Below are 25,286 nucleotides of genomic sequence, written 5' to 3'. Positions count from 1 at the left end.
TCAGCGCCCTGTGCGAGATACCAGCAGCCATGATTACCAGGAGTCAAGCAACGAGCACTCACACAAAGAAGTCACCTTAGGTGACGCCATAACAGGAGCAGAGATGAACAGTTGAAGTGGCGCTGATTACAAGACATTAGTCTCTGTTATTGCAGCCGAAAAATCAGATTGTAGATAGTAAAAAAGGCAAGGAGGAACCGATTATTCATCGCGGTTGTCTGTCTTTATACCTCGTCTCAGTGTCAGCCCCGCAGACCATTGGCACGGGACGCTGCATGCAGTTGGTGAAAACTGGTCGAGAAATCACCGCTCCTTTGTCGATGCCATAGCTTGTGCTAAAGGAAGCTGTATTAGCGGAAGTGCTGCGTTCACAGTGGCCTCTGTCCGGTGCAGGGTGCCCACATGTACCAGAAACGTCAACATTTTCTCGAGACGTCGCAAGATGCATGGTCAATGATAGCACCGAGCTTTTGTTTTTCCGCAGGCCCGTCCAACGGGCTGTCTGGGTGCGTGTGGGATGTTCTGAGTCATGGTCTGAGCGTGGATGGGAAAATAGGAGCGGTACTGTTTGGCGTAGCAGCCGAGCATTATGGTACGTTATTACCTGGAAAATTCGGGAATACTCTCATTGGTATGAAACGACCAAATCTAACCCACATCTTATAATATAACGGGAAACGCAAGTTTCATGATGTTAATGGCTATTATTGACGAAATCGCTTTTCTCAGCTTTGAAGATGATTCCGCGGTGTGCCATTTAACGGATTGCGGTTTCAGTGTATCCCAATATACTGCAAATATTTCCTTAAAATTCTTGTTCTGTCGCCATTATCATAACTTCTGTTACTGCTGAAGAGACATTGATATGTTTGTTTGACCGCATTATATGGAATGCCGTTGCGGCTGAAGGATGCGTAGGCATTTTTTATTAGCCGCATGAGTATACTGTGCGCACCTTCTTTTGCATTATTCTGCAGCCTCTGCAAATAAGCGCGAAATAATCGTTACGTTCATCAAATCAAGCGCGACCACCAGGGCGACAGGAACAGCTATGCTTGCTTAAACATTTGCACTTTTGCTCTTCCTAACTCTTTCATGCCCTCTTCATTCTTTTAGCAGGAGACTCGCAAGATGAGAGGTAAGCACGAGAGCTCACGCTCTGCCCTTTATTATTCTATTGTGCACGGCATGTTCATAGCTGGAACCGTTATTCATGTTAACAAAATATGGCATCAGTATAGCTACTCGTTTTTCATAACCACTGCATATATCGAAACTCTGCAACGCTGAGACGTAAAGTTCGCTCAGTCGAAATCACAGAGAGCCGCACGATTTGGAATGAATACACGTTTTAAAATTTCATTGCGCAAAGCATCCATGACAAAGGAGGGCAATAGACCTCCTTTCTTCCGGGCCCTTCCTCCGTTATCTACTTTGAGCAGTGAATTTTTAAAACGCGCTAAATTTATTCCTATTTAAAAAATTTTAAACCTAACTCATTCTGCTCATTACACGTCGTCTTTGTGTTTATCTCGCCCTCCATTTCACTTGCCCCTCCCCCCTTTCCTCTAAGTACAGTCGGGGATACAAGTTTAGGAACTGGTTTCGCAGCGTTAAGGCTATGTATGCAACAATATACCGACAGCGATTTCACGCAAGGATATAGATCATTATGCGCATTGTAATACGTCGCTTACGCGTAAATTGAACTCATGCCCCACCGACAATCCAAAAGTAATATTTGGGCGATAGGTACCCGGATCGCTAACTTTTTGCTTCAGGCGGGGCGCACTTAAACGTGTTGGGGTATCTACATGTGGAATCTGTACAACAGGATTAAGACAAAGTGGAACTAAATGGTTGAACAAACATCTGACCACCACTATGGGCCCTTTTTTAGCGACCCCGAGTGGTTGGGAGAAAACGACCCGACTGGTGGTAACCTAGCAAAGATGGTATACAAGTATTTTTCGCCTGATCCAAATTGCATTGTTTCTTCATGTACTGCTTGTACTCTGATGCCACGAGTACGACATTTTGTCACTTCGTTGACTGTAAAGTTGACAATCACTTAAATTATCCGCTAATACTACTTTATAGGGTTTGTTGTGTAATGGCGGACCCCTGAAACCCTCCCTCTAGCAATAAGAAGGCGCGATAGAGAAAGGGTGGCGGGGTGAAAGTTAGCTATATTATAATATGAGAGTTGACGGAAGATAGACACTTGCGCACGATTGTGGCTCAACGAAACACTACGCGCCACAGAGGCAGCCCTATCTTAGAAATAGCCCCAGCTGTGCAGTTTTCTTTCTGTGTATTTAAAATTAAACTAACGAACCTTAGTAATGGAAAGAAATCTAGCGCCTGTTTGTGCCCAATTGTACGAATAAGGCACAGAAGACAGTGAATGAAGCTCATGTAATATGAATCCCGACAGATCAGCTTTAGAGGATAGTTTTCTTTAGGACTTCGTATTCGTGCTACTCTTGTTCTTGATATGTGGAGAGATATTTAGGTCCCATAGCGTTCCTACCCCACCTATTATACGCGGGTGTGAATGCGCCCCCGCCCCGATAATCCGGTTCGAAACATTGTGCGAATCGTTTCAGTCGGCCGCATTTGAAACTACCGGTTTTGGTTCAAAATGCCCTAACTTTCTGCGAAAGCTCGCTCCGGAAGCGAGCTTTTGCAAAAAGTTTCCACCCTAACCGGTAACTAGACAGTCATGACAGGAGAGGAGTCGCTCAAAGCTGGACGCGGTTGAAGTCAGAAAAAGGGGTTACAAAAAATAATGAATTAATAATTTTAACGTAAGAGGTGGGCGACATAGTCGTGGTGCGAACTTGCACGAACTTTCGCTGTTGTTCAGTTATAGCTGTATGTGCACTATCAGTCACAATCGATGCGACCAATGAGAATGCCATAAACTGTACTGCGAATCGGTGACTGTTAACTTGCGGAGAGATACAGATTGCCGTAGGTAACATGCAACTGACGTTGGACAATTGCCAGTTGCATCGAATGGTCATGTGGGCGATTGCAGCGAGTCCGGCATGCTATCCGGCCGGCTGTTTGCTGTCATCGCGGGTGCTGTGTTCATGGCGCTGGTGGTTATATTCGGCGTACCCAAGGAAGAGAAGCAGCCCAACCTCTCAACCGCACGTAAGCTGCCGGCCTTTCTACGAACTGCGGCAATGCCTTCGCTGTGACACAAACGCAATAGTTTCAACCACATCGATACCTGGTTCGCTTATAATAGACTATAGGAAGTTTTCTTCTCTCATTGCAGGGAAGTTTTCGCATGCTAGTCGAGCGAGATGATACGGTCAAGACTATACTTTACCTCATAGTAAGGAGCGTGAGATAGGGATTTGGCGCCGCCATTGTGAACATATTTGGAAATGCGCTGCAGGGCAGGCGGCCGACTGCAAAAATTGCGGGAGAACTAAAACCTACGCGTTTGGAGGTGTCGCATGCAAGCTGTTCGGCTGTCAACTGCACAAATTAGAACGGGAATTGGGCTCAAGGAACGTTTCTTTCATCGGGGTCATGGTTTTGAGGCTGGCGGTAAGCTGAATCACATGGCATGTAACGTCAACTAAAGGGTTAATTATATTCCTCCTGTGGGGATGGCTGCCTTCGAAACATTGGGTATAAGCAGTTATTTTATTTGTGCGAACGAAACTGATTGAGAGGCATCGAGCTGGTCAAAGATCTTTAGTACACAGTTTTACAGCGCTAAATAAACGTCGGATTGGAAAGCTCCCTGGTTCGATTTAATCGCGCGTAATCGTGAAGGATTGAGTACAGTCGTCCGTGGTGTGCCCGTTCTGCTTCCTCATGCCGGAGCGGCCGTTTGGGGCGCTGCTGTGACGAGGCGGACTGACCTTAGGTTTGGCTCGAACCCTCTTATGCAGGCGCGGTCTGTACGATTGTTACTTTTCCAGAAGGCTTTAGCTGTGACCACCACCCCAAACGCGCATGCGCAATCGTAGTAGTTGTCTAGCGGCACTGGTATATAAAAGCCCAAATGAAAAGTTTGTAGGGGGTTACAACAAGCTCAACGGTGCAAGTGCGGTTGCATTTGTGCGACAGGTTTTGCTGACAGAGTGACTGCATTTCTTGCAAACTTCCCACCGAACGCACTTTGGGGCCCCAAGGCAGAAGTGCTGTCTTTTAACACTGAGTGGCCGCCACCGTATTATTTATTGGTAGCTTGTTAAACCAAAGGCGAGTTTGGGTAGGAGGCGGTATGCATTCTCAGGTCCAATATAGCACGAGAAATGCATTTGTTCAATTGAAACGCAGGCTCGTACGAATTCGTGATCCAGTTTCTTCCGAAAATCTGCCATTTTTATCGCTTTAAAAATTTAAATTGGCTCCCCCGGAGATTTCCGTGTTGATTTTTACAATGAATTTTAGCTAAAACATGCCCATATCTTCTATTCCATACAACGGGACAAAATTCAAACATTCACAACAAGCCAAGGAAAACTATGTAAACGCTGTTGTTGTTTCATTGTGTGAAGCGTCCTTTTTTTTGCTACCATTTCAGGCCGGCAAGAACGATGCCTCAGCTGGTCTTTCCAGAAAATAACCGGTTATTTATTTCAAATATGTATGTGTCATGAAAGCTGTTTTTTACGGCACTTTTTTGTTCACGTGTAGGATGCGGTTGCTTGAAGTTACGCGAAATTCGAAGCGCAGGTTTTTCTGTATCCGGACGTTATTTCCAGTCGACTGAAAGTATTTCTCAGTGTACCTTGAAACGGTACCTTTACTCAAGTAGCACTTCATGAAAATAGATAAACTAACCAAAAAACCTGGTTTGATCATAACGATAACGACGATGGTGATGATCAGGATTACATCTCCTTTCTTCAAAGGGTTGATAATGTAATAATACGAGTATTGTGACTGAAAGATGATGATGATGTTGGTGGTAATTGGGATGATTGATCTGAACGCAGGTCCGGGTCTCCCTGCAGTCCCCACCGGTCATCCAGCAGGTTAGGCCGCACCTTTAATTAACGCATAAAGAGAGAAACACTTGTGCGGAGAACGACGCGTTTCTGCACGTGTTTTCTCCCTTGCAAAAGAAGTAGGGCAGTGGTCAGAAACACGCATGAAGGCTGAAGAGCCGGTCTTCGAGATGAAAAAAAAAAAAAAAAAAACCGTGCGGAAATGCGTCGTTCACCCTGCACATGTTTGGCGCTTTGCTTCGAATGGGTGCGAACGAGTGCAAACTGTCCGTTTCAGGGTGGCTTCGTTATGCTGTGCACAAGGCATAGGAGTAACGGTTTTGTGATATTTCTATTGAAACTTTGACTGTTTCTTATCTACGATACCGGATAAGATAAGCTTTACCTGGTTGTGCGCTCGTTTAAGCAACTTTCCGTAATAAAATATCTTTCGAGGTACTCACAAAAATATCAGTCACAGCCTTTTCATGCAACTGTACTCCCGGGTAGAAGCTCATGTACTGACAGGAGACCGGAATTCCCAGTTTTTCCCAACTCCACGGTGAGCTAATTGTGACCAGTAGCTGATACTGCAAGTTGAGTCGTTTACGCGATCAGTAAGGTTTTTTTTTTCAAGATATCCTTATCAGCCTGAGATTTCAGTGCGTTTGCGTACACAACATGATCCATTGATCACATGAACCTTGGACGCCTAGAACCCTCCCCTCCCCTTTTTTTGCTGTTTTAAGTAGTTTTAAAGGGACCCGGCAACACTTTTTTAAACCTGTTTTGAAATCTTAAACGCTTGCATAACGTAGTCACCCAACACACCCAGTGCTAGGATTAGGGGGTCGTAAAGTACCTCAGCCAAAAATTACTGCTCTATGCCCATCCAACGCCGCCTGTATAAACATTGCCTAACGCGTGAGCGAAAAATGGCCAAACAGCCACTCTCCTGTTGCTCTCTCCTACCCTTCCTCGCTCCGTAGCATTCCAGTGTGCTTTCGTGTCCGCCAGCCAGCGCCGCTTCTCGGAAACTATGCAAAATAGTGGAAAGTTTGTTTAGCGTTCCCTAGGCGGCGCTCCTACGCCTTCTTGTTTTTCACCATGCCTGTCTGTCTTGGTCTGTCACTGATAAAACTTCCTTTGTCACGAAGCAAAATCCCTTGAGCTGCCGAAGGCTGATGCCAGCTTTGCGCTCTTATCTACTCGGATCACAGGCCCTGAAATTTTCTGAGTGGGGCATCCCACCTCTATCCCCTCCGCATTTAGGTATTGTTTTGACCCCGCTGTTCGCACTCCGCATCGGTACGCACTTTTAAAATTGAGGACTGTACTGTAGAAGCGCCCGGACAGCGTGGCGGGATCCCAGCTGCTTATCCTTTTGTTTCCTGTAATTTTCTGAAGTTTACAAGCACGTGATATTATTGGAAAGTAATAGTAGAAGTGAGCGCCTGAACAAAAAACGTGCGCGCAATTTTTTCTTCTCTAAATACTCCAGAAAGAAAAATATCAGTAAAATAATGGCTGCTCCATCCGAAAATATCGTTTTTCTGTTAGCTATATGTCTACCCGACAATCAGTATGTTCTTACACTATTTCAGTCCGCCTCCGTCTTTACCTTTGGAAAAATGCAGCAAGTATGAAGCGAGCGACACGTTGAACGAGATCCCCAGTGCGCCACAGAACTAGCGCCCCGTCGCGGCTAAGATGTAAGCGAAACGGCCCTTGAAGCCCAACAGGCAAGCTGGCAGACACACGTCGTAGAAGTGGGTGCAGCGTTCGCGACTCGCGAGCAGTGACGTAAGGCGAGATGTCCGCCGGCACGCGCCACATAGCGGATCAGTGCCTGAACTAAGCGTCCCTACCCTTCCCATTGAAAAGCGCGCGACGCGTCAGGCAATGTTAATACAGGCGGCGTTGGCCCATCAGATAACTTTTAAACTCGCTCAACAATTCTCTTTCCGGTATTGACGTCCTTCGATGGCTCAAATTACGTCACTAAGACCATGTAGCGGCTCTTGGCCGATTTTCCTTCAGTTGGAGCAATGAACGCTCTTCGATAGCAACTTTGAAAATAAAGCCACAAAAACAAAGTAGAAACGGAAAGCGTATCTGGTGCGACGAGCAAATCACGCCTGCAGTGCCGCTCTGTGCTGGCGATAACTATAGCTTTCGCAGGGGTTTCAGAGGCGAAGGAAAGAGTAAAAGCGCTTATCGAAAGTGTTGCAGGGTCCCTTTACACTCAGCGAAAACACGCATGTGGACTTAAATTATGAGTTTGTTAAGGTAAGAGTGCTGCCAGATTAAATTTTCTACGTGCACTACTCTTAGGATTCCAGCGCTAGTGCAGGACTTGTGACCAGTCTATTACTGCCAAGAAAAAAATTGAAATAAGGCTTTCTGCTAGATCACTCACATTTATCCTATCAGCAACGTTAATGCGGTCTCTAACTCCAGCGCAATGAAACCACAACACGTTGCACCGATCATTTATGGCGTACCTGCATAGACACTTGAGTAAGGGATTTCCCAGTTCGCCGCATTCCAAAGGCTTCGCATTCACCCAGGGTCATTGCATCTTTCTTGTTTGACTCGAATAAGGTCAACTTGAGTATTTCGATGCTTTCGAAGTGACTTTCGATGCATTGCCAGTTCCAGGGGCCTGGTACGGTTTCCCGAGAGGCTTCGGTGCTGCCGACGAACAGCGCTCCGGTAAATGGTCATTCGTTTTTTTCCATTGCATACACTCGCAATTGCAACTCTAATTTCTTGCTCCGTTGTTTACAGCCGTTCAGCCAGAGAAGTCCAGCAACCCTGGAAGTGGAGGTAAAAATTTCGCTCCTGTAAGAATGATCTCGTACGCATGATCCCATATGCATGATTTTCAGGCAATCTCTTGAAACCAACTAAGAGATATTTGCGGAGGAGATAGGTGTTTCCGCGGGAAGCGGCTCCCGTTACCGTGAGATTACGGCTTACTACTCGGTGACAACTTAAGAACGGCACCGGAAGTTGTCGCTGTGCCTTATCACCGTAGCCGGATGTTTCTCCGCGCGGCGCAAGGAGGGCGTTACTGGGAATATATTGAACATGGCGTGAGCCGTTCCCGTGATTTTTTGGACTTAATATGCTTATAAACGACTCCAGTGACGACAAACAAACTGCGTGAGACAAGACAGACGATATCACGCATTCATAGCAAACCCATTTCAAAACGAGCGCGCACTGACGTCACGGGTCCGGCGCTTTGGCGGAGTGATACACTACATGAGGTGGTGCCGTTCTTGAGTTGTAACCGGGTGTAAGTTAAATCGTTCCCTCAGCACCAGAAGTCCGGATAGGGGGGCCTTCAAAGGAAGTTTGTGGCGCCATTCTGTTGGCTAGCACGTTATATTTGTTGCTACTCGCAGTCATATGTTGCCCATCCAATGGTTGCATAGGAACACGTTACTCATGCGGTATAGCCGCAAAATGTCGTTTTCGGTCTCTTTCCCGAACACCGACCAAGTGTCGTTTTTATGCTTGACACGATTAAACTTTAAAAAAGGAAATTCATTTCCCATTGGAAGAGTATCAATTCTATGCCTCCCTTGTATCCCTGGCGGTACTCATACTTGACGGCGACAGCACCTTTGGCATAAGGTCCCTGAAAGAACTAAGGTAGCGCCAACTGCTCCCTCCTTCTCCGCTGCCCTCCTCTTTTTTCTCTCCCCTCACCCGCGGCGCCGCCGTCCCTTTAACTCCGCGGCGGGGCCGCCATATTTGTTGGCCACTTGAAAGCAGACGCCCTCGCTACGCTTCAGGGCGCTCGCTGCAGTTTGCTCTTGTTTTCGCGCCGAAATCGCTCTTTGGTAGCATTTATAGGATTTCTAGAGCCCCGTTAACTTTAGAGGATTTCTAGAGGATAGGATTTCTAGAGCCCCGTCTAGAGTTAATTAATCATGCAATACGTTTTTTCACCGGGCGCGGTCGTTTACAGCCGTTATTAATGGAGGCGCCTGGACAGAATTGTTTTGTGCTGGGATATATTGTGGCAGATTTGTACATTGCACTAACACAGGGATACACACGAAAGAAATTCGAAAGAGGACCAATGTCACGATGATTATCAAGAGAAAACAATAAATCACAAAAATGAATTGGTGCCAGCAAATAGATATTTTATTGGAACAAACGTCCGTAATGACGTCGTGCAGGTGGCTTGTGCTGCTGACGTGGCTTCCCGTGAGAAAAAATGTTGGGAGTGGCATTTGGGTTTAGTTTTTTTAACGCCAAGCTTCTCCAATATCCGTTGCTCAAAATGATCCGTGAAATAATCCTATTGAGAAGGGAAAAAAAATGTCGCCACCGAGTTTGAGATGCGCCACAAACACTCCGCAAATATAGGCAATAATGCATTGCAGAAGGGAGTTAGTGACTGTTCTACCGTAGCATGGTCAAATTCGTGTTCGCGCATCTGCTCAGTGCCGCGTCCGCTCAACTCGCTACACTAAACCCATTTAGCAAGCGCTTTGCTACACAAAAATACGTCTGCTGAAAATAATATAGTCGCCCAGTGTGTTTTGGTTCAAATCGCAATGACTGGATACGCTGCGCCATTGACTACTAAGATTAAGTAAGCGCGCACACTGCAAATGTACGGCATCGCGTGTAATGCAAACGTAAGTAGTAATTAACGTTCCTCTGTGCATACACGGAAGAAAGGGCGTACAGCCGTTACGGTGCGAATATGCATTTGAAGTGCTCATTCAAACGTGCGCGAATTTAATAAAGCGATAACAGAAATTGCGCATCAAACGTACGTCAACGGCGCGGTCACTATATTAGCTGACCTTAAATTGTTTTACCTAGCCGCAATTTTTTTTTTCTCGCAACAGCCTCAATTTGCGCCGCACCGACCAAGCCCATATTACGCAGCAAATCACTCCGATGTCATAACAACGGGATTATAATACCACCCGGGTAGCTAACACACAAAACATGACTTCACACCAAAAAGAGCGTACACGCACTCGGAACGCACACGATACATGGTCAGACGCAAGCTGCCGTCGGCCAAAACAAGCATGAATTCAGGTGAACAATTCTCGCGTCACGAAAACCTTACGACAACTGACTGAACATGCTACGCCGCTGATATTGATGCTGGAAGTTAAGCGCGCACATGACAAATACACGGCCTCTTATACAAACCAAAGCTTACGACGGGACGAACTCGGCGCTGCGCGCAATGCCTACTCAGAACAAAGCGTGGACGACGGTCGCGAAGGGAATACGCATTTCTTCGTAAGTGACCGCTCAAGCTCGCGCAGAATTTAACAGGGCAAGAACAAGAATTCAGAAACTTACCTCGCAAAAGAGTGATGGTAGCGTCGGCCTGAAGTATGCCCGTTCAAATCTATGCAACAAAACTTTTCTCCTTTCTGCGTCGCGTTTCCCGGACGGAATAACGAAGTCTTGTGCCCTGCCTGACGATATTCGCGCTGCCTAAGGCACAACACATCGACACCGAGAAGCAACCTAAAACGACACCGGTGCGACATTTTTTCGAAACGAGCAGCTAATTCTTACTTTGCTATTAGCTGGCGCCTACGATAAAGCCGGTACTGAAGCACGGTGGCGACGGTGGCTCGGAAGCCAGCAATGGCGTCGCAGCGGCGGCGTTGCGCAATGTCCCAGCCGGCGAGGCATCGGAGAGGCGACCCGGCGGCGGAGCAAAAAAAACAAAACCACGTGACTTTTCCCGTGGCCAATGGCGCGCGGCGTTCGCCGGCGAAAAAGAAAATGGCAAAAAACGAAGTAAGAGAGGAGCGCGGGCGAGGGCGAAAGGCGGCGAGATCTAAAGATGGCGCTACCTTAGTAATTTTAGGGACCTTACTTTGGCAGAGACCAAGGCGCGATCTAGTGGTAAGTTTCTTGTGTTGAAAAAGGCCTGAAATAGCACTGGTCGGGTAGTACGCTTATTACCAAGGTGTCTTGGCTGTATAGAAATGCTGAACGTTCAATGGAGTTATGCTTCAGCCGCGCTGTGTGAGTTAAGCCCTATGTCCTGAACGTGAAATATCTTTAAAATGACGTGATTACAGGGATGTCGCGGCGATTGGCAGCCTTTTGTCTTGCTCGCATCAATAAACGCATTCGCTAGCCAGTTAAAAAAAGAACTGACGATTTTTATGCTCCTTAATGCGAAATTTTTGCGCAGCGCAAACTGCAGCCGTCTCGGTCACTGCGCATATCTGCTGCGTTTTAGGAAGTGATCGCATCATCATCGAGCACACGGCGGCGTAGGCTACTCTGCCGTTATCGTAAAAATTAATCCGGAGCCCTCCACTACGGCACGCCTCATAGCACGTGTAGCGTCGGCGCGTTAAATCCCACAATCAAAACTCTACCGTTATCTCGCAGCGCGTAGCCGACGACGAGCAAGTTGCAAATCGTGTCTGAACCTCCCACCAAAATGTAACGTAGTTTGAATGAGTCACGAATAGATGAGGGGCTCTTGACTAAAGTACAACAGGGAGGGCGCTCCTCGGCGGCGAAGCACGGCGAAAGTGCGAGGGGGATGCAGTGAGAGATATGACGAAGTACCAGCGGGTGCGGCCCTCCCTCTCACACCTCCGGCAGATGTCCCGACAAGCATCTCGTGCAGGCTCAGTTACTGCCCTCCCCCTCTCACTTTCAACACTTTTCTGTAGCGTCGCTGTCACCATCTCCGCCGCCAAAGAACAGTAGCGGCCACCAAGGTGCTGCCCGCACTAGAACACCATCGGAAAAGCAAAGTAGAAACGTAGGGCGCATGTGATGCGACTAGAAAATCGCGGGGTGCCGCTCTGTACTGGCGGTAACTATAGCATTCACAGTGCTGCTAGACACGAAGGAAAGAGATAAAGCGTTTATCAGAATTGTTGCAGGGCTCTTTACTTGTATCCGAGTATAAGGGAAAAACCACCCCTGTTGACTTGCAGGCGTGACGCTCACCACGAGGCCACTGCTGTGCGTAGTGTCGCGGGCGGCCACCCAGCCGATTCAGTTCCCGCGCAACCACTGTACGCACATCGTCTACCAGGACGTCACCTTCAACCAGGCTTCCGCGACTTTTACGCCAGTTAACGGTGAGTGTATTCACACTGTAAGGTCAACAACAGAAAAGACCCGACCTTTGCGCTTCAGTCCAAAGCGAGTGACCGTGCTTGTTTGGGTTGCGTACTAGGAGGTCAAGCGCAGCTCTATTCGCGGCGTATTTAAAAAACATCGTTCCACTTCAGATACCTAGTCAATTTGGTTGTTCCACCGGTTACGTAGCTAAAATATGGCCGCGGCTTAGATCAGTTAACCTTGGATATGAAAAGCAGAAGCTTGGCATAGCGTTTGAGTCTTGGTTTTGCTTGGTTAACCTTTGATGTAGCTGTATTGCCGACCATGGCTCAAAGACGTTCGGTCCCGTGCAATGCTCAAAGAAGGAGGCCGGGCCTCGCTTTCATTTGTTGCGAACGCGGCGTTCCTCTTTCATGGCCAACGCGGCGTAAGACGAGTCACGTAGCCTGAGACTACCCAGCTGCGCATGCGTGGGGCGCTCCGGGGTCGTCCACATGCGGGGACGCTGCAGGGTCGGCGGCCGCCGCCGCTCATGGCTGAGCAGAATGACTGAAAACGGGGCCTTGTGCAAAGTTCCGAAAGCGGGCCCGGCTAATCACGCGATGCGCTTTGAGGGGTGTCTCAGGAGGTATGTCTCCGGTCAAAATGTGAACTTTCACATCCGCTGCGAAACCGCTGGGCAAAAGTAGTAAACTTTGCTTTAAAATTCTTATACAGGTACGCTTAGCGCAGTCCTGAGGTTTAGCATATTCGGTGAATGACACTGGCGTACATATACCATATGACTGTAAACGGTGCTGTGACTCTAGGCAGTGCAAATTGAGTGTTTGCACCACATAGTGTAACAGCGCTGCGCAAACGTTTGAGACCAGTGATATGCTTTACATCGTTATTCGCTGAAATTTTACTTCTGGCTGCACGGATCGGTAAACTGAGTGCGTAGCGCTGATGTCGAACCGCAGGATTGCCTCTAGTTTCCGTGCGGAATTAACCCGGGCAGGCTGGTCACCATGTGCTCCACGACATTTGCCTCAAGTGTGATCGTTCTCTCTGGGCTCGCTTGAGGAAAATAGCGCAGGCAAAAAATGCTGATTCCCAAACACAGTCATGCTTCATCTGTCTCTCAAAGTTTGTAAATGAAGGCGTTAGCAGTGTAAGCGCACCACAATGAGAGATGAGGCTCATATATTGGCAATGACACGGGCCGTGCTAAACAATTACCATACATGTAACGAGTACCATTGGTTAGTCTCCAAGATGAACTAAACGACACGTCGCACCGCATTCAATCTTTGGAGGTAAGGGGGGGGGGTGGAGTTTGAGCATAACAGATCACACAGCGGGCTTACCGTTCGTGTCTACTGGTCCAGAAACTGAAGCTATTGCAGCTTTTCAATGGCCCACCTTTTTTCACCCCTCCCATAACACACTCCCGCACGTTGGGACTACGGTGATCTACGGCCGTATAACGTCTTCACGCCTAATTCGATGGCCTCCTCTCGGTATCCGATGGTGATTGTATGTCATTCATCTGCTTGACCTGGCCGACCCCGCTGCTGCCGCCTAATTATAACTAAAATGTTGAAATCCGACTATGATAACTAATCCACAACGCTGTTTTCTTATGCACAGTGTTAACCCCATTGTCCGGTCTATTGCTGGCCAGTCCGACCTAAGCCTTTGTTAAGGGTCCTGCCAAGACCTGATCGAGGGATGAACTACAAAAAATTATAGCCGTTCCCCTCAATGTGAAAGCTGTCGGAAGTGCAGAGCAGTGATTCGGCATAGTGGGCTGTGGCGTCGTTATCCGCTCACTTTTGCCGCCCATCACGCTCTTCGCCGCCCTGTCTCATTCCTCACGCTCCCTTGCCTGCCAGCCAGACTGGCTTCCGAGCCCACCTCTTTACATAAGACACCCTACTCCGCCTCAAAGAGGATGTGTACAAAATTTCGAGCTCAGCCCAACTGCGGGCTATTTTAGCCCTAGACATAGAAAAGGCCTTCGATCCGTTGCTCATGCCCCCATCCTCGACACATTGGCATCAACGGGGGGCGGCCGCTGCATGTACAATTGCATTCGAGATTTCCTCTCGCACCGCACTGCCGCTTATTCGATTCCCGGTTCACAGGCTACCCCTTGTTATCTCACAATAGGGACCTCTCAGGGCTCTATACTCTCCCCCACTCTTTTTAACCTTGCCCTCTAATCACTGCCCCCGCGACTAGCCAGGATCCCCGGCCTCAACCATTCCATCTACACGGATGACATTACCCTTTGGGTGAACTCCGGTAGTCCGGCACATATTGAGGAAACCTTACAATTGGCCAGCGACACCATTCTCGACCATGCATCTTCCATCGGGCTTAACATATCAGCATCTAAATCTTGCCTTTTAGTGGTGTCTAACCGACGAGGCCCTGACCCGGATCGCTCTTTTAATACAGCTGTTGATTGGCGCAGCCTCCATACCACTAGTGAATTCACTAAAAATTTTGGTCCTCGCCCTTACACGCAATAGATCTGCTGTTCTTCAACTACAAATACTCCACTCCCAGATATCTCAGGTCTCTCATCTCCTCAAGCGCGTTTCTAACCGCACACAAGGCCTCAAAGAGCCTCACCTTCGCGTTGTGGACTCTATCGCGACATCTCGCGTCATGTACACTGTGCCCTACCTCCGCCTCTCACTTGCCCAGACAAACCACCTTGAAGGAGCCCTCCGTGTTCTTTACCGTTTGGCACTGAGGATAACTCATTGTGCCGCTCAAGGCGTCTTAACCCTGGGCATTCATAATACCCTCGAGCAACGGATCGCATCTCACCTCCAGGCCCACCTCGAGCGCTTAAAGCTCTCGGATTCAGGTCGGACGATTCTCACCCTATTAAACTACCCAACAGACAGCCTTCCCCCAATCACTCCCTAACCTCATCCTTGGTCCTTCTTCCCGAACTTAGTAATTGAGCGTATTCCTCGCCACATGCACCCTGCTCACAACTTGGTCCGCAAGCAACAACGCACAAAAGCATTGAACAGGCGCATTAATTGGCTTAAACAGGTTGGTGCGGCTGTCTACTTCAGGGACTCCAGTTTTGACTCCACTTCTAGAGATGGTGCTATCGCCCTCCATAGCCCTACCCGATCCGTAGACCCCATTGTCCACTTCAAAAACACCCCAACTTGTACAACCCTGGAAGAATTCTTCGCCGCTGTCGAATACGCTGTGAAAGTCGAGCCCCCTTCCACCACAATTTTCGTGTTTGGTGACTTGCAGGAGGCACTAACAAATATTTCTCGATACACCACACACCCTCATACCTCTGACACCCTCAACTGCGCCCTTCGCGCTCATCCTACCCACAAGATAACGCTGTATCCGTCCCCGGCCACGCCAACTTGAACGGCAATGCTCGAGCACACGAGCTTACCCGACTACTCTCCGCGGATCCGTCCATGTTGTGGCCACATGTGTACCACCCTGCCACTCAAAAGATTTCACAACACCAGGCACGCCGACAGCATCTACGCGCTACGCGCAAGCAGGCAGTGTTTCCCGGTCCCCCACCTCACCCTCTCCCGTGAAGCCGCATCTGTGGTCCGGAAAGCACAAACCTCCTCTCTTATCACTCCATCCCATCCTCTCGCGTCCCCCTTGCCCTACACCCAACTGCCCTTCCTACCCATCAGTACGACACCTTTACTGGGAGTGCCATCCGCCAGACCTACCACCACACCTGCGTTCCCGCATCGCTTCCTGGGAGGACTGGTTGAACCCGGGTACTGGCGTAGATGTCACATCGGCGCAAGAACTTCTGGCGGCCCACTGCCTTCGTGTTAGTGCGGACCTCTGGGAGTTCTACGGACCAGCCGTCGCCTAATGAAGAGTCTGTGGCACGACGGCCCGGCCTAGGGCTGTTTAGAGAATCCTCTAAACAGCCCTAGTCTCTCTCTCTCTCTCTCTCTCTCTCTCTCTCTCTCTCTCTCTCTCTCTCTCTCTTCTGATGAATTCAACGGATATTTCTCCAACGCACTTCAAACATCCCGCCTTCGTAGTGCGCGCGCGCTGCCCCTTCCTGAAACTGCGCCAGCCGTCTCTTCGGGTACTGTATGCTTTGTGCACGTCGGCGTCGCAAGCAGCTGATCCGTGTACTGCGGGTACTGTCATCGCCTTTTATTAGGTAAATTCCGAACGAGCCTTCCTAGCTAAATGAACGCGGTCGCTGACGGTCAATTACGTATATTTTGCCTCAAATGTACCTTATGTTTTCTTTGCTCTAAGCAACCGGAAGATGTATGACAAGCGCCAGTGGTTCACGAGTTTGAAACCCTTATGACTATATAAACCGCTTGGCTTTCGAAGCCGCTGTGGGACGCCGCGACGACAGAACGCCGTGGAGCTCTACTTGGGTCTAGCGAGCGAGCTACGACGACAAGGCGAGCCCCTGAAGTGCTCTGCACTTAAAATTTGGACCCATAATGTGAACTCAGAAAGCCCGCGATAGGAGGGACTGTAAATATCTGGTAGCAGGAGGACATCGTCCTGCAGTGGACGGGAGGGGTTGACGACAAGCCTGGCCTACACCATCCGCGGGGATCGTTTGGAACACTATTCTCTTGAGCAACTCCTAGACAAGCTTCTCTGTTTGTCTCGGTGTTCTGGGTTTTCATTCTACCGTCGCGGGTTCTAACCCTACTGCTGCTTAATTTTCTTCGGAAAACACTTTTTTTTTGCTGCAACATTTTCCTGTCGGTGAATCCTGCGCATTTTGTAGAAAATAAGGACAAACTGGCGTCTTTTAGGTCGGTTTAGACTACCAACACGTTTATTCGTTCGATTGTTCTAAAACGGCGCGAAAAGGAGGTAAACCAAGGGTGCATCAGGGCGGCTAGGTTTTTTTTTAAATACGGGGACACGAATGGGCGAAGATGATGATGGTGATGATAATGACAATGATGATGATGATGATGATGAACGTGTTTCCAGAGGCGACGTTCGGTGCCCTGGGGAAGCTGATCGGCGTGACCAAGCAGAAGGTGCTCGTGGCGGTAGCGGACCTCGAGTCGAAGCGCGACGCCGACGCACGCAGCTTGGCCTCGGCGCTAACCACATGGTTGCCGAATGTCAAGTTCCATGGCGCGGCCGTGCTGGGCATCGACACGACCTCCGACAAGTTGCCAGATCTCGAATCGACGTTCAAGGTACACAGAAGCACCGCTGTTCCTCTTCTGAACGGCTGTATGATCCTGTATGAAGCCAGGGCACCCTTAAAGTTTAGTGTATGTGGGAAAAATCTCCCAGCAATATACTAGTAAAGCGAGGCCATGTGTGTCTGTGTGTGTGCATGTGCATGTGTGTATGTGCTCTTACAGACTCCTTTAAACATGCGAACATTAACCGTGCCGTCACTTTTAACTGTTTGTCTGCACGTCTAACCCCACCGCGGAAAGCGCATTGGACCAAAGCGGGCCCTATATTTATGCAGGCGATCCACACCAGCTTGGCACGAGAGAAGTTGGAGTTCCTGGCGGCCGTGTTCGTGCGTGACTGGGACATTCCCAGTAACCTAATCGTCGGCCGTCTGGCCGCGATCACGCCGTAAGTAGGGGCTTTGCTTCCCGTTAGTGCTTGGCCGACGGCAATAAGCTGAATCCCAGAAAAAAAATCACATGACGATTACTATGCTTCCTAATGCGAAATTTGTGCGCAGCGCGAACTGCAGTCTTCTCGATCACGGCAGATCTGCTGTGTCTCAGGAAGTGACAGCGTGATGATCTAACGCACGCTGCGCGCGCTACTCTGCCGTTATCTCGCAGCGCTTCCCAACCACCGAGCAAACGCCGCCTGTATACACATTTCCTGACCGCTTTCCAATGGGAAGGGCACGGACGCTTAGTTCAGCCACGCCACCGCTATGTGGCGCGCGCCGGCGGACGCTCCGCCTTACGTCGCTGCTCGCGAGTCGCGAACACTGCACCCACTTACAGCGTGTGTCTGTCAGTTTGTCTCGGAGGCGTCGGAGCGCTGCCTGGGGAACGCTAGACAAACTGTAAACTATTTGGCATAGTTTCCGAGAAGCGGCGCTGGCAGGCAGACATGAAAGCATGTAGGAAGGCTACGGAGAGGGAAAGGGTAGAGAGAGCAACAGGAGAGTGGCTGTTTGGCCATTTTTTGCTCAGGCGTTAGGCAATGTTTATACAGGCGGCGTTGGCCGAGCCTGTTGTTGCAAATCGTAAGTGGCCCTCCCGCCCAAGTGTCACGTGGTTCGGATGAGCCACAAACGGAGGAGGTGGTTACGCTGGCGAAAGTGTGAGGGGGAGGCATTGAGACACAATGTTACTAGTGAGAATTACTGAGCCGTGGCGGCGCGCTGGGAGAGAGAGAGAGAGAGAGAAACTTTATTGCGTGTCCGGCAGAGTGAATTAGGCCGTGGGGGTCGGCCCCGATCCCGGGCGGGTCGAGCCCGTAATGGTTTGCGCCACCGCAGGTCCTTCCCGCTGTCGGGTCAGGGCTTCCTCCACCTGCCGGACGGCCTGGAGTTGTGTGTTGTAGTCTGAGGAGGTGATGGCTTCACGCACTTTTGGTGGCAATTCTTGTGCTTCAGAGTGTGTTTGTAGGTGAGTGCAATCGTTGAGGATGTGCGCTGTCGTAGCGGGGGCAGTCTTGCAGATGATGCAACGGTCGGTGTTGTATAGCGCTGGGAGATGACGTCTTAGCAGCGCGTGCGTACCCTACAGTTTCGCCAGTCGCTGCTGCGCCGTCTTCTTTCTGGTGGGGCTGCCGTTCGCTCGCTCGGTTACACGGCAGCCGCCGCCACCGCGAAACCCTTGTACGGAGCGCCACAATTCTCCGCGCTAAAATAGCGAGACACCCAAGAATCTCACAAACGCTCACGACACTTATCGTGGAATCTTTGGGGACCTAATTCTCCGCGCATTTTCCGAAAAGAAGGGCGGAATACTCACGCCTGTGTGTGTACTGCGACGACAAGCCACAAGGGGTCACTGACTTACATATTAGGCTGGATAATGATAACACCCAGTACTTCATTTCTATAGTTTGTCTCTGCGGGTGGCAAAACAAATGCACAGAAGACAACATAATTTTTTGAGCAAAAGCAGTACTGCGTTATTTCTTTAAATAGTTTGCTGGAGTACTTTGTGGCTACTTAATCTAAATATTTTACACGTTCGTTGATTACGTTCTGAAAGCATTTTACATTTAAAAACACATTTGAAAGAAAAAAATTCCCTCGCACTTCCCCGAGGGGGAGAGTGTGTAAGTGCGAATGCACGGTTGTTGATTGCGCGATTACGGTGGATATCGTGATCTTAATGAGTAGTCGAGAGATCACACACACGCACACAACTACAAAGAAAGATATTTCACTCGTTATTGCTGGTACCGTTGCCCGGTCCGCCATCATCGTTATCGAGATGCAGGACCAGCGACCGCTCTCGACGACGGCGCGCGCTCGACTAATACCCTCCCGCGCCACGCGGCCGCTACACGAGCGCCCTCACGCGTCGGAATGCGGAGCGCCCGGTACGCGAGCGAGAGCTCTCCCGCCCGAAGTGGAGAGGAGGCGCCCAACACCCGCAGTCACTGAGCGGAGAGAGGAGAAGGAGAGTAGCGCCCGCCGTTACGGCGAGGGCTACACGAGCGCCCTCACGCGTCGGAATGCGGAGCGCCCGCTACGCGAGAGTTCTCCCGCCCGAAGTGGAGAGGAGGTGCCCAACACCCGCAGTCACTGAGCGGAGAGAGGAGGAGGAGAGTAGCGCGCGCCCATCTCCCCCCGTTGCTAGGGAAGACGAGGAGCGCGCGCACCCGCAGCTGTTGCTATGCGGACGACGGCGGCGGACGATTCAGGCTCGCTTAAGACACTTAAAAAAAATCAGGGAGGCGATATACGTCGATGCTGCTGAACACTCGCACCGCACTGCCATTCCAATAACGGCAGTTGACCAGCACGGCCCTCTGATAACCTCAGGCTCAGTCCGCGCAAGCCCACCTGAAACTGGGGAAGAAGCTGCCATTGCCTTGGCGCTAGCATCAACAAAAGCAAGATATATAATCAGTGACTCCAAGACGGCAATTAGAAACTTCTCGAGAGGACGCATGTCCTCTGAAGTGCTGAAAATTATGATAAAATTATGAAAACTAATATGGGCAGCAGCTCACACAGCCCTACCCGGCAACGAGGACGCTCACAACCAAGCTCCAGGACTAACCGGCCGAGCTAGCCCGAGAAGCACCACGGAGCAGCCCTCGTCCAGAACCAGCAGTGAACGCATGGTCACTTATAGAGAAATTATCGATCATTGCCGATTGTGGTGGCTAAAATACCCAGCGGCGCACAAAACATTAGATAAAAAACAATCAGTTGCGTGGAGATTACTACAGACGGGGATGTACCCCAACCCCGTACTGTACAATCACTATTATTCAGAACTGCACTGCGACAGATCTAAAAAATATTTCTTTTGCAGTGCGCAGCCAGAAGGGGCGAAGACCGGAGATGCCGAGCGGAACGCGTTCCGCTCCCCGCTAGCAGACGACACTCGCTTTCCTAGCGCAACTCGCAACCGCAGCGCCGCGGTGGCGAGAGTCGCGGCCGGCCGCCTTCTCTCCACGGCCGCGGCGGGGAGATACGGAACTGAAACTAAAGCGTGGCAAACTGTTCACATGGCGATGCAGTGAAACATCCCCCTCGCGAGGGGCAGGATGAAATGCAGAGCATTTCCGGGGGCGCACGACGTTAAGTAGTTTGCGTTACGTTAATGTTGTTGCACTTGTGGCAACTGCTGACGAGAGAGCGCTCGTCAGCAGTAAAATTGGCAGCCTCGGCGCACGTTGAGTCCGAGAGAGGGGAGAGAGTGTCCTTGAAACGTGCCTGGGCGCGCTATCGAATGTTGATCGCACCGATAGCGAAACGTCTGAGCCGGGCATGTCGAGGCGAGCGATGCGGACAACTACGGACGCCAAAAACGGGTGACATCGTGAGTTAAAGAAATGCTCTGCATTTAAAATCATTCAACCCTTCCAATGACCTTCAGCCACCCGCGCGCAAGCTGCTCCTCTCTTATCGCCTCGCTTGCTCGGGGCTTTAGTGATGAGGTACCACGTGACTAGGGGATGGTGAAATGACTGCGTCGCCTGTGCCTTATCACCTAGGAGCGATTGGGCCGTGGGTGCGTGTGGTTCTGAGCAAGCAAACTGTGCGACTAGGTGAGTGTTTAACGACTAATATACGAAACCGCGGCGCTTACAGTTTAAAGGGACGACGAGTGGGAGCGCAGGAACGCGCTGCTTTGCCGACAAAGCAGCGGCAAAGCTTTCCCGGTGCTTTGTTCCTCAGTCTTGCCATCGATGACGGGCCAGCCGGACTGTCTGTAAATCCCCTTAGGCGTAATGAAAGGATGAATCTAATTAACCTGTGCACTAAGTTTCACGAAACACTCTGTGCATAGCCTTTGCTTTCTCTGGTGATAACTAGGTTTAGAAGCGTTATCCCTGAGCCATTCTTTCCGAACAAGATTGGAAGCGCACATTATTAACGCGGCTTTCAGTCCGAATAACAGGAACGCGCGCGTGCTGCCGTTACCTTTATCTGGTGTGTCCTGTCGATTGCCACTGTACTTAGCTATGTCTATACACCTAGAGTGAATAATAGACTCGGTTCATCCTGGATTAAACTCGGCTGACTCCGTTTGTACGCAGCCCCTTTACTTTTGCTATCTCGACAAGGCGCGCATACGTGTCTACAAAAGCTGCCTAGGCTGAAATAAACGCTTGTGACCTTGATCGAGATTGGCGGCGGCTTTGGCGCTAGGCTTGGGTGTTGCGCGACGCGACGTTGAGGTCAATAATTCCGACGACCCGCCCATCAGGTACCTCCCGGTTCGCACGCACGCCCCCCCCCCCCTACCCCATTCCTTCTCCGGGGAGCAGACGACGAGGCGGCAGTCGCCAACAGGCCAGCCTGCACCATCATAATCGCTGAATTAAAACCGCGGCTCAAAATTTCGTTGGGGGGCACATATCGCCGCTTGCACCATCATCTCACAAGGTGCCCAAACCTCTTCGGTGGAGTTTACCTGGACATCGGCGCCCTCCAACCTTGGGGTAAACGAGGCAGCTCATGACGTCGCTGATAGAATGATAACGTTTTATGATTACGCCACTTATTACCGTCTCACCCACGCGCGAGACCTTGCTTAGCAACTTTTCCAGACCCGGACTCTCGCCGGCAGAGCGGTACTTCGTCACATTCATCCTACCCTGTACAGCTCACCCAATTTACCCCCGTGCGGTATGCGTGCCACCGGCCTCACTGGATGTGTCGGTTTCCTGTAGGATCTCTAAAGGGATTTGGAATCCCACGGGTGTTTTCTCGTTTCGCCTCCATCGGAAAAGCAGCCGAAGTCGAACCCTCGTCCTTGGGCTCAGCAGCACAACGCTTTAGCCACTGAGACACCGCGGTGGGTTTGTATCAAGTTATCAACAACGCGACCAAACAACGCGCTTATCACCACACGGCACAGGAGAGAGCTCATCTCGATCATAAGGGACGTCCTTCATGCAGGCACGTGGACTACTTGGTCCTGGAAACGCACTATCACAAGGGCTACAACGCGTGCCACACCGCGTACACGTCGGTCTTCTACTCCTCCGGACTGGCTCCTTCGCCCACCGTGCCCATCGGCCAGGCGCTCAGCTGGATGGCCAGCCTGATGACGGAGCAGCGGCAGTACGTCACCACCTGCTTCTCCATCGGCCTGGGCGCCGTCATCTACCGAGGCGCAGACCGCACCCCCGGCACCTGTACCACCAGTGACGTCGCTTCCTACATGCAGGTAGGGAGCCTGCTACGTTCTCAGTACTCTACGTGATCATACGGACTCACTCGTGCAAATCCTCTACGCCAAGGTGGTTACATTCGGTTGCCGGATAGGTACTATCTTGATCACACTAAGGGTGAACACGGGAGCGCGTGTCATTCCGTGCGCGGGAGCCGCCTGTCGGCGTTGCGGGTATCGTAGCACGCGCTTCACATAGCCTCGTTGCGAACGAACTGCGCATGCGTGCGAAGTTACCCGAAACGCCGACAGGTGGCTCCCGCGCACGGAATGACCCGCGCTCCCGTGTTCACCCTTAGTGTGATCAAGATAGTACAACCACGGTACTTCCGTGCGCACCCAGCGTCATCTCTTGGTTCACTTGGAGCGCTCGGCCCGCCGCGGAAGACCAGTGGCTATGGTGTTGTGCTGCTCAATCAACAATGCATCACTTGGAACACCCCTTCTATTAGAGTGTTTTAGCAGTCCGTCTGTTCCGTCGTGTGCGTAGTTACCGTGTTGACTGGGACCCGTCTGGGCACTTGTGCCTTCGTCGGGGTAGGGGGATTAGTTCTGCGGGCCGGCCTTCGCCATGTCCGCGCATTCGCGACGGCGGGGGGCCCCTCCTCTCCCTTCCTCCCCGCCCTTCCACTCGCGCAGCCGCAGTCGCGTCCCGGTCAGCCCGGTAACTACGTACAGGACGGAACAGCCAGACTGTTAAAACTCTCTATTGTTTTTACTTACCGCTGAAACAACTCCGCTATTCGGCCACAGTAGCGCTTTGTTTTGATGCGAACGGCCTAGATTTGAGCCCCAGCGGTGGTAATATTCCTCGCCTAGACCAGTATATTCTTCCTGTGAAATACTCTTTTAGTTCACGTATACAAACTATATTCGGAAATTCGAGGCGCTATATTCGAGAGGCACTGCTGCCTCTCACAAGCGGACCACAGCGGCGCGAGTGTAGCAGCCGTGCGAGCTTAGCAGACGACAGCGGAGCGAATCCCTAAGCCGACGTCAGGGAGAGGAGGCGCCACTGCAACATCTCGCCGCTAATAAGAAGCGTTTAAGGGCGCGCATTCCAGAAAGCTGGCATGCTGCCCCAAAACAAGATGTCACCCCCGCGGAGTCATTCACTGGTCCACTATACCCGGGTACAACTCGAGAACGGCACCACCGCATGTAGTATATCACTCCGCCAAAGCGCCGGACCCGTGACGTCAGTGCGCGCGTGTTTTGAAAGGGGTTTGCTATGAATGCGTGATATCGTCTGCCTTGTCTCACGCAGTTTGTTTGTCGTCACTGGAGTCGTTTAAAAGCATATTAAGTCCAAAAAATCACGGGAGCGGCTAACACCATGTTCAAAATATTCCCAGTAACGCCCTACTTGCGCCGCGCGGAGAAACATCCGGCTACGGTGATAAGGCACAGCGGCAACTTCCGGTGCCGTTCTTAAGTTGTCACCGAGTATATCTGCACGTCGCTCCCGCAGCAGGCCGCAAGACAAAACCCAGCACTGTTAAATTTGAGATACCTAGCCTTCGGTAACTCACTTAGCACCATTCCAGCCACAAAATACATTTTTTTAAACCTAGAAAACAAAAGGAAGGAAATATTAAACGCTTCGAAATTCCCGCTACAGTGACGTACTCAACGCAAAAGTTACACAGTAGGGGCCAGCATTAAATGCGTAGTTATTGCTCTGTTAACTGCACGCAAGCATTTAAAGAGGCCATGCAGACAAAATACAAGTTTGTTTTATTCGAAAGATTTAGTGTTTTATAGTGCCCTCAGCGCTTGTCCAGGAGCAAACGATGCTTTAGTCACTGAGAAATGAAGCATTGTAAGCCAAAATTCCAATTAGCCAACTAAATCGTGTGTTTCCGTGGCGTTGACAATGAAGTATCCAGATCAGGGCCTTAAAACTAAATATAGCCTGCTGTTGACCAGGGCTGCCTCACGGACGCGAAGGAAAGAGGGAAAGTGTTCATCAGAAGATTCAGAGTCGCTTCGAGACATGCGGGTGGGCGAATAAGGGAATCATCTATTAAGCGAGTGAGCGAGCGGGACCGGTCGTGGAAATGGAGCGCATTCCTCCTTCTCCTGTTTTCCCTTGGTAGGTGTGCAAGGGCGCCGAGTGGCGGCCCGACCTGCCGAACCTGGACGCCCTGTCCCTGATGCGGCTGGGCCGGGGCCGAGCCGAGAGCCACGAGGGCGAACCGCTGCTCACGACCAAGATCAACCACGCGCTCGCAAACTTCCCGCGAGCCTGCGTGGTCGCTTACGACGTCGACCTCGACGACTACGAGGGGCAGTGCAGTGGTCAGCCTTTCGCCAGGCTAGAGGCACTGCGACGCGCCGAAGGTATGCAGGCCCCGTTCGCTTACACGGG

At 50.6% G+C, this 25,286-nt stretch overlaps 1 protein-coding gene across 1 annotated transcript in view; it reads left to right on the top strand.

The window, feature by feature from the left end:
• The first annotated feature begins 3,046 nt into the window (after nt 1-3,046).
• Nucleotides 3,047-25,286, top strand: part of LOC144153300 (uncharacterized) — a 61,216-nt gene continuing 38,976 nt past the window's right edge. The window contains exons 1-9 of the mRNA XM_077684951.1: nt 3,047-3,162; nt 4,971-5,009; nt 7,617-7,676; nt 7,752-7,790; nt 11,930-12,076; nt 17,043-17,257; nt 17,542-17,654; nt 22,642-22,912; nt 25,015-25,258. Of these exons, the coding sequence (XP_077541077.1) occupies nt 3,054-3,162; nt 4,971-5,009; nt 7,617-7,676; nt 7,752-7,790; nt 11,930-12,076; nt 17,043-17,257; nt 17,542-17,654; nt 22,642-22,912; nt 25,015-25,258 (1,237 nt within the window). The 5' untranslated portion in view covers nt 3,047-3,053. The remainder of the gene's footprint in view (nt 3,163-4,970; nt 5,010-7,616; nt 7,677-7,751; nt 7,791-11,929; nt 12,077-17,042; nt 17,258-17,541; nt 17,655-22,641; nt 22,913-25,014; nt 25,259-25,286) is intronic.

The sequence above is a fragment of the Haemaphysalis longicornis genome, unplaced genomic scaffold, assembly GCF_048455015.1.
Source record: "Haemaphysalis longicornis isolate Haplotype H1 unplaced genomic scaffold, Haemaphysalis longicornis Haplotype H1 scaffold_9, whole genome shotgun sequence".
Taxonomy (NCBI): Eukaryota; Metazoa; Arthropoda; class Arachnida; order Ixodida; family Ixodidae; genus Haemaphysalis; species Haemaphysalis longicornis.
This window is presented reverse-complemented; position numbering and strand designations above follow the sequence as displayed.